Source organism: Lipotes vexillifer, unplaced genomic scaffold (assembly GCF_000442215.2).
Source record: "Lipotes vexillifer unplaced genomic scaffold, Lipotes_vexillifer_v1.1 scaffold4, whole genome shotgun sequence".
Classification (NCBI taxonomy): domain Eukaryota; kingdom Metazoa; phylum Chordata; class Mammalia; order Artiodactyla; family Lipotidae; genus Lipotes; species Lipotes vexillifer.
In genome coordinates, this window is record NW_006785876.1 from 1,953,113 (window position 1) to 1,962,626 (window position 9,514).

Sequence of the window (9,514 nt, forward strand, 5' to 3'; positions counted from 1 at the left end):
AGCCGCGCTGGGGCTGGGGCTGGGGCTGGGGGCGGGGGCGGAGGGGGTGCTGCCTCACGATGCAGCCCGCCCTGTCAACAGGATCGACCACTACCAGCAGCGGCTGCAGGCCCTCTTCTTCAAAAAGAAGTTCCAGGAGCGGCTGGCAGAGGCCAAGCCCAAAGTGGAAGGTATGGCTGAGGGCTGGGGAGGGGACCTGCGGTTGGGAGGCAATGGCCAGGCACAGAGGAAACCTCCTTCCTTATTCTTGATTCCCCCCAGGAAAGCAAAGTCAAGGACAAGATGTAAGTCTATGAGTTTTGTAGATGTATGCACTTGTGTATGTGTGCACACGTGCCGGCCATGCACCCCATTCCCTGTGCCTCAGCATGCAGGCCCTCCAAGGCGGGGAATCTGTTGACATCTGCCCCAGCCTGGAACAGAAATGCTGAAAAAAATGATGATGACATTAAGCACCTAGAACACTTCTTGGCACAGATTGTTCTGCTTGAGAGGTCCTAGGTGCAGAGAAGACCTCTGGACACGTTATTTTAACGTGTGAGCTACTAAGAAAGTAGGAAATTGGGCAACGGGGTCCCCAGAGGTATCTGATTTGCTGGGGTGGGGAACCCCTCCCACCCTTTTCAGGTGAGATCTTTGTAATTAAACGAGAACCACATGCCAAGGACTGTGTGAAACACCACGTGGATGGTCCCATTTGGTCCTCGCATCGCTACGGGGGCCGTTCTCTCATCTCTAAGATGAGGCTGTGTTAGTGGCCCAAGGCTGTGTTGCTGGTAGGTGGTGGAGCCCGGATAGGAACGCAGATGTCGTTCTTCAGAATCCATCCCTTCCCTCTCGTCCTGTAGTACTTGCCAGAGGGCATGTCCCTGGAACTGCCTGGGGATGGCAGAGGACGAGGCACAGGGAGCTGGGGAGAAAGGCAGGTGGTCAGGAGGGTGGGCAGCCGTGAGGACCCCGGAGGGAAGAAGCAGGAGAGGCTGTGAGGCTCATCTGCGGTGAGAACAGGATCAGCAGATTGGAATGAGAGAGCCAGTGTCCAGGATGCTGGGGGGCAGGCCGGGGGCAGAGCAGAGCATGGGCCCCCTCTGCTGGACACCAAGCTGCCTGCACTCCCTTGGAGGCCCAGGCCAGAGAATGGTCCTTTCTGGAGTCTGATGAGCTGCTTCAGGAGGATTCCCGGGGTAAGGTGGAGCGTGGCAGGGTTAGAGGCAGACGTTTTCTGTAATCTGGATGGACACACACACACACACACGCAACATGTTGCGCATGCACGCAACAAGGGGTCCGCAGGCTGTGTGATCATAGATAACAGGTCTGAGGGGGGAAGGAAAGGGTTCAACAGTGACTCTGCAGGTCTGAAGGCACCTCCTTCCCTGGTGATGGGTGAGTCCTTACTTTCACACAGCCGCCTTTGTCCTGCTGCTGACTGCCTTTGGGGCATGAGGCACAGATAAAGGGGTTCAGCCCAAGGCATGTGTTCAACTATTTGTGTATCTTGGGTCAGTGAAGCAAATGTGGGCAATCGCCTGTCATTTGGATCTGTGGAACCAGAGCAGTTTAGCCACCAGGTAGATATTTTCTCAGATAATTTCCTGCTCCTAGGAGCTCACTCCTAAACTCTCCCTAAGAGGTCATCAGTGTACGCTCAGGAAAGAGCTTCCCTTTAATATCGAGCTAAGCAGAGTGAGTCGCGTTTGGGATGGCAAAGCCTGCTGAGGAAAGTAACAGTCGCTCTGCTATCGCCATGGCTACCGTTCTAGAATGGCCTGGAGGTCTCTTCTGTCTCAGACTTGGGAGCAGGTGGCTGAAGTGGTATTTGACAGAATCAGGTCAGTGGGCTTGACTGGGGGCAGAGAGGTGAGGATCGTGCAGGGGTTGGGGTCCATGCTCCTCCCTCCAGTTCTCCCAGGAAATATTCCTGGAAGAGCTAAGATTTGGCCTATCCCAGCTGGTTGATGAGCTGTTGACCCCTGTCCCCAGCATCCCTCCCTCCCCAGGCAGGGCCTTTGGGTCAATTTGCCAAAAGCCAATTCATCAAATCTGACAAATTTACCAATTCTTCTATGAATATATTCATGAACATATTCTTGAATATATTCTTCTTATGAATATGTTCATTGCTGAATATACCAAATTTACCGGTGCTCATTATGAACACATGCACTGAGTATAGTCAAGATGAATATGGCTTCACATGTAAACATTCTTATGAATATATTCATGAATATATTATGACTATATCTAAAATGTCTGCATTGCGTATAGGAGTTTTCCCATTTACACTGATTCCCTTTGAACTCTTGTCAGTTTCTGTTTTTGCCAACATTTTAGCATTTTTAGGATTCCTCTGCAGATTTTTCAAATAGCAGCATATCAACCTTAGAAAAACTATCCCAACCAATATGCGTTGCCAGAAACTCCGAAGTAGGTTACTTAAAAAAAAAAAAAAAAAAAAAACAAAAAAAAATTACAACTTGTTATTGAAACATGCACATAGAAAAGTACACAAATCCTAAGAGTCCTAACTGATGAATCATCCAAAAGTAAATGCACCTGTGTGATCAGCATGCAGGTCAAGAAATGGAATGTTTCCAGTCCCCCGGAGCCCTTCTTCAGGTCCCCCCTCTCAAACATTACTTCCTCCAAATCCTCTGAAGGTTTGTCTCTCTTGAACTTTCTATAAATGGAATAACATAGTACAAACAATTTTATGCTGGTCTTTTGTTCAGCATTATGTTGTAAGTTATCCCTATTATTACAGGGAGTGGTGGGTTATTTATTTTCAGTGCTGCGTTTTATTCCATTGTATGAATATACCATAATTTACTTAACCAATCTAGATGGAATTTTTTAAAAACACAAACTAGAAACCATTCAATTATTCATCAAGAGTATTGCCACTGTTAGGTCACAGAATAGGCAGATGTTTGAGTTTAGAAGCCACTGACCAATATTACCTCTTACTCATTTTTTTTTTTTTTTAAGGTCCATCCCAGCCATGGGTGGGCACAATCAGGCACCAGATTTTCCTTAAGATCCACTTAATTTCCAGTACTACCCCCACCCCAATTGGAACTTTTTATTATTTCCCAAGTCATTCTTCTGAGGAACCCAAATCATTCCTCAAGGTGGCCCTCCAATGTAACCCCTTGTTGGGAACCTTCCTGAACACCCCTAAACTGAGCTAGTAACTCCATCCTCTGTGCCCCCATAGCCTTGAGTTTCACACACCCCTCCCTCACCCCTCCAGGCTGGTCTCCATTCACTCCCCACCCACTAACATTCCACTGATAGTCATCAAACCACAAGCTTCGGCCATTCTGTCAGCCACTGAGCTACAGTGAGCGGGACAGAAGCTTTCAGGCTCATAGGGCAGCACACCTGTCATCCCACAGATAAATAAAGGGTTACGCTCGTGAGTACAAGAGAAAAAGAGCAGAGGGCATACATTGGGAGAGACCTATTTCATTAGGGTGGTCAGAGAACGCTCTGAGGAAATGACACTTGAGCCGAAAAGCAAAAGATAAGGAGGATTCATTCAGGGGAAGAGTTTTTCAGGTGAGAAAGCCACAAATGTGTAGGTGCTGAGACAGGAAAGGGCTCGTCATAGAAAGTGAAATAGGACAAGCACAGACCTAGAGGGGAGGAAGCAAGGCCGGGCCTGGCGAGCCATGGAAAGGAGGTAAATGCCGTTGTAACTGCAATGCTGAGCTACAAAAGGGTTTTGCAGGCGGGTGTGGACGTGCTTCGAGATGAATGGCTGCTCTGGGCTGGAAGGTGGAAATGGAGAGAGGCATCAGTCAGGAGACTCATGGGATGGTCCAGGAGAGGGAGGGGGGGCAGATATATATATATATATATATATATTTTTTTTTTAAAATAAATTTATTTTATTTATTTTTGGCTGCGTGGGTCTTCGTTGCTGTGTGCGGGCTTTCTCTAGTTGTGGCGAGAGAGGGCTTTTCTCACTGCAGTGGCTTCTCTTGTTGCAGAACATGGGCTCTAGGCACATAGGCTTCAGTAGTTGTGGCACACAGGCTCAGTAGGTGTGGCTCGCGGGCTCTAGAGTGCAGGCTCAGTCGTTGCGGTGCACGGGCTTAGTTGCTCTGCGGCATATGGGATCTTCCCGGACCAGGGCTCGAACCCGTGTCCCCTGTATTGGCAGGTGGATTCTCAACCGCTGTGCCACCAGGGAAGCCCAAAGTATTATATTCTTGCATATATCCACAGAAAGAATATGTTAAGAGCCTAAATATATGCAAGGGAAGATGATACATTCTCCAATATAGTCTTCGGAAGAGTTGGCACATTTTGAGAAAGGGTTTTTTGGTGAATTGGCTTTTGGCGAGTTTGCTTCCCCTGGAGGCGGGTAGATGTGGAGAAGATCATCTGCTGGGCTGTGGGCATAGCCTCTGCCCCTCTGAAGCTGACACTTAACGGCGCCTTTTCTGGACTTTGTGGTGGCATCATCCTAGGGTTCAAGGGCCTGGTGTATGTGGGGCTCTCACCTGTCCCTCCTCCCCCAGCCATCCTGCTGGCCTCCCGGGAGCTGATCCGCAGCAAGCGTCTAGCGCAGATGCTAGAGGTCGTCCTGGCCATCGGCAACTTCATGAACAAAGGGCAGCGTGGGAGCGCCTACGGGTTCCGGGTGGCCAGCCTCAACAAGATTGCCGACACCAAGTCCAGCATCGACAGGTGGGACCTGCCGGCTTCTGGAGCCTCCGTCTCACCCCACCCTGGCCTCTCCCCTCCTCCCCGTTACCCTCCCAAAATATGCCACAACTTCCCCCTAACACCTCACCCTAGTTTCCGCCGGACCCTCGTTCCCAATTCCCTTGGCCCCGTACCCCTGACCCGACTTTCACCCACAGAAACATCTCTCTGCTCCATTATCTGATCATGATCCTGGAGAAGCATTTCCCTGACATCCTGAACATGCCCTCTGAGCTGCAGCACCTTCCAGATGCCGCCAAAGTCAAGTAAGGGGTCCTCTCGAGGCTGCCTTCTCCCTGTGATCCCGCCCTCTCTCTCCTAAACTTCCTCCTTCGGGGCTACTCTGAGCTGGCTCAGAATGAACAGCATCTCAGGGTCTGCTCTGGGAGAACCCAACGAAAGACACTCTTTGCTCTCAAATCCTCATTTCAGAGATTCTCTCAGGAAACAAAGCGGGGAGTGGGGAATTGCGACAGGGATGGGGAGAATGCCGGCAATGGGGTTGTTATGAAGCCACTTACCACTGCAGGCGATCAGAGCTTAATCCTGCCTGCAGAGTGTGGGAGACAGTGTAGGACACTCGCTCCATTATCCCCACAAGGGGAAAGATGGGCATCATCTACCATCTCCTGTCACTCACTGGCTGGGGGTGGGCAGTAACGCTCCGGCCCGCAGAAAAAGTGCTCAGTGGTTGGAAGTCAGGGCTGTCCACTACAACGGATGGTCCAAGGAGATGGCGGGGGTGGGGTGGCGGGCTCCAGGGGCACCTGCTACAGGCGAGATGTCAGACCTGAACGTATACAGGCTGATAGAAGCATCTCCAATAGAAGCAGAAACGCAGAGGTAAATAGCTAATACACATCAAAGGTATACTGCATGCAAGATACCATGTTAAGAGCTTATGAGCATTACCTGATGGTAACAAAAATAAATCCAAGCCAGAGGCCATGTGTTGGAAACCTTCCAATATGCAGCATACATTTCCGATCTAGAAGGATCTATAGGACATAAGTTTCACCCGTTATTTTATAGAAGCACAGACAGAACACAGAGGGGAGGTGATTTGCCAGGGCAACATGTTAATAGCCAAAGCAGGACTGGAACCCGGGTGCACTGACTCCCAAAGCCATTGGGGTTTGCTCTGCCTTGTACTAACCCCAGCTCCTCTCCCTCCCTCCGTGTCTCCCCGCCCCCCATAGCCTGGCAGAGCTGGAGAAGGAGGTGGGCAACCTCAGGAGGGGCCTCAGAGCAGTCGAGGTGGTGAGTACATCATCTATGCCTGCCTGGGTTTGAGGGGATGCTGCCCATGCTGCCCGTGTTTGCTGCCTGTCACTGGGCCAGAGGGTGGACTCCCCCGCCCCCCCCCCTAGATGCAGACCCTGTCTGATGCATCTCTGTGACCCAAAGCTCCTGGCTGGGGTGACAGAACAGCTGGCACAGCAGGTACAGCCTGTAGCATAGAGTGAGTGCTCAGGAAAGGATAACTGAATTACCCAAGGCTTAAATTTAGACTCCTGAAGAGGGGACGTCCGTCTGAGACTGTAGCCTATCACTGTACAGTGGAGTGGAGTGAATGAGAAATCTGCCACGTTTAAGATTGATTCAAATCGGTGGGACAGAGGATCTGCATGCCTTGGAAGCTGACTTAGGGCCGGTAACACCTAGTGTTACACTGGGGACCACTGTCCCCAGAAGTTCTTTCCTTATGTCTCTTCACCTCCTGCCTGGGCCAGTAGAGGACCCAGGGGCTATACTTTTTTTTTTTGCTGGAGACCCAGATCTCTACTATTCCTGATCTAAGGGCTTCTCAGATGATACTGTCTCTAGCCCAGTGTGGAGGTGGCCCACTCCTTTGTTCCCATCTAGGAACTAGAGAGCCTTCTCATCTTCACTGGGCGTATGTGGGGAGGCGGTTAAGGGGATGATGGGCTTAGAGAAAGAAGTATGAGAAGGAACCTTTTGTTGCCATTATGGTGGTGGGGGGACGGGGCAGGGGGCTGCTTTCTAATCTATAGCCCTTTAAAGTGCTACCCAAAATGTGGTCCGTGGTCCATGAACCAGCAGCATCGCATCAACTGGGAGATTTGGAAATGCATCTCACACTTTAATCGGCACACAGATCACAATGCAGATCCTAATTCTGAGTGGGGCCTGAGAGCCTGCTTCTTAAAATTTCACGCTGCTGGTCCCAGACCACGCTTTGGGTAGCAGGATCTAGAGAAAGAAATATGGCAGCGGGGGCGAGGGAAGGATAGAGGCAGGGGGGACTGGTTGATACCTCACAATCTTTGCCACCCTTAGAATTTGAGACTCAGGGTGTTCCCTCTTCCAAAGGAAGGCTCAGTGTCCTGCGACTGGCAAGGAGGGTGGAGGATGTGGTGAGTCCCAGCATTCCTGACTCTCGTCCTGGCACTGGTCTGACCAGCACTTGGCTCTCCCTCCTCAGGAGCTGGAATATCAGAAACGCCAGGCGTGGGATCCGAAGGACAGGTTTGTCCCGGTCATGAGCGACTTCATCACGGTCTCCAGCTTCAGCTTCTCAGAGCTGGAGGACCAGCTCAATGAAGCCAGGGCCAAGGTAAGGGCGCCCCAAGCCCCCAGGCTGACCCCACCCCCACCCCCCTCTGTCTTCACCGGTCCTACCACAGGTGGCCCAGAAGGGACACACCCAGAGGCACAGAGCTTTGAGGAGAAAGTGTTTCCTCACTCCTACCAAAGCGACAGCAACGCTGTTGCAAAGTTCACAGTCCACTGACCAGATGTCAGGCGCCCCATGAAGTGTTTTCCATCCTCTGTCTCACCGCCTACCTTCTGGGTTTGTTGAAAGGCTATTATCCCATTCCACAGATACGTGCACTGAGATCCACAGACGTTAAGTAACTTGCCCAGGGTTGCCCAGCTGTGACAGACAGAGCTGGGTTAGAAGGCTGACTCCGGAGCCTGGCTTTGCTCTCGGTTGCTCTGCCTCTTCCTGCTTTGCACTCTGACACGCCTCTGGACCCCAACTGTGGGAGTCTTATTGAGATGTGGGTCCTCATTCAGGAGGTCGGGGGTGGAGCCTGAGATTCAGCCTTTCTAACCAGCTCCCGGGGAAACGCCCGTGCCGCTGGTCCAGGGAGCACACTTAGAGTAGTGAGGGCTTTCTTAGAGTGTTTTCAGTAGGTTGAATTAGAGATGGTAGTTCTCAGTAATAGGGCCAGGTATGTAGCTAGCACTCTGCATCACTAACTCACTTAACCCCCTCACAACACTATAAAGTAGGTCCTATTATTATCCCCATTTTACAGATGAAGAAACCGAGGCACAGAGGGGTTAAATAACTAGCCCGATAACTAGACGATCTGACATCCTTTTGGTCCTGACCTTAGGAAGTGCTTCCCAAGGTCTGCAGCTCCTGGTCCTGTACCTACACCCTAACAGACCCAGAGGTCACTCTGGGCAGCCTCTGTCAGCCAGCCTGGGTCTCCCACCTCCCAGGTGTCAGCCTCAAGCCTTTCCTTCTTCAGCCTTGTCCTTACCCTGATGATGTGAGGGGGGAGCCTCCCCTCTCTAGCCCTGCCCCCCAAGCCCCCCCACGTGGATGAGCTCTGCTCTGGCTGGAATTCAACTGCCCACCAGGCTCGGGGGTGGGGGGGGACTCTCCACCAACCCTTCTCTTCAACAGTTCTCCAAGGCCCTGATGCACTTTGGGGAACAGGACAGCAAGATGCAGCCAGATGAATTCTTCGGCATCTTCGACACCTTCCTGCAGGCCTTCTCAGAGGCCCGGCAGGACCTGGAGGCCATGCGGAGAAGGAAGGAGGAGGAGGAACGACGGGCGCGCATGGAGGCCATGGTGAGGGTGCTGCTGGGGCCGGGGCCTGGGCCTGAGCAGGGCTGAGGGAGTGGAGAGCGCGTGGACGGCGGGAGGCTCAGGGTGCCCTAGCAAGGGGGAAAGTGGGCCCAGTTGGTAGACCCAGCCCAGCCCAGGCGTCAACCCGCGAAGGAGGGCAGGTGTCTGTGGCCTGGACCACGGTGGATGTGCTGAGCCGCGGCCTCTCACCCGCCCTCCTCGCCCCTCCAGCTGAAGGAGCAGCGAGAGCGGGAGCGGTGGCAGCGCCAGCGGAAGGTGCACGCGGGCAGCGCGCTGGACGAGGGTGGCGAGTTTGATGACCTGGTGTCAGCCCTGCGCTCGGGCGAAGTTTTCGACAAGGACTTGTGCAAACTCAAACGCAGCCGCAAGCGATCAGGGAGCCAGGCCCTGGAAGCCACCCGGGAGCGGGCCATAAACAGGCTAAATTATTGACCTGGGGGACTGGCCGCAGCGGGAGGCTGGGAGACAGGGATGGGCCCAGGGCGGCGGAGTGCAGGAGGCCGTGTTAGTGATACTTACACAGTTCGGTGCTGGATTTAGAGCCCTGGGCTGGGTCCTGGGGGCGGGGCTGCATGGCAGGACCCCGTGTCTCCCCACCTGAAGGGGCTCCCCCTCATCTCCTCTTCCCATTATTCTTCCTGCACCCTGGCCCCAGGGGTCACTCTCGGAGGCGGACTTGGCCATCCCTGGCCGGCCCTGCTCCCTAACCCCCAGCATGGACACCCAAATGTTGGCACAGAGCTGTTCCATATCTGGCCTGGAGAGAGGTCCACGGACCTTGTCCAGATTTCACGTGCCGTGGGGAGTAACGGGGTGGGGGGGCATCCAGGCCCCCATCTCTCAAGAATAGGCTTAATGGAACGTTGATCTGGGGCGAAGTTTCCTATTGAAAGGAAGAGGCATGACATATGCTAGCTAGATGTGTTCCGGGGGGGGGGGGGGAGA

General features: G+C 52.8%; 1 protein-coding gene across 4 annotated transcripts in view; it reads left to right on the top strand.

The window, feature by feature from the left end:
• DAAM2 (dishevelled associated activator of morphogenesis 2) overlaps positions 1-9,001 on the top strand; it is a 46,040-nt gene extending 37,039 nt beyond the window's left edge. For 3 of the 4 annotated variants that reach the window (XM_007458179.1, XM_007458177.1, XM_007458176.1), the window contains 7 exons: positions 82-170; positions 4,530-4,698; positions 4,875-4,982; positions 5,916-5,976; positions 7,163-7,294; positions 8,381-8,551; positions 8,780-9,001. In XM_007458179.1, coding sequence (XP_007458241.1) covers positions 82-170; positions 4,530-4,698; positions 4,875-4,982; positions 5,916-5,976; positions 7,163-7,294; positions 8,381-8,551; positions 8,780-9,001 — 952 coding nt within the window. The remainder of the gene's footprint in view (positions 1-81; positions 171-4,529; positions 4,699-4,874; positions 4,983-5,915; positions 5,977-7,162; positions 7,295-8,380; positions 8,552-8,779) is intronic. The other variant, XM_007458178.1, reaches the window with a different exon arrangement.
• The last annotated feature ends 513 nt before the right edge of the window (positions 9,002-9,514 follow it).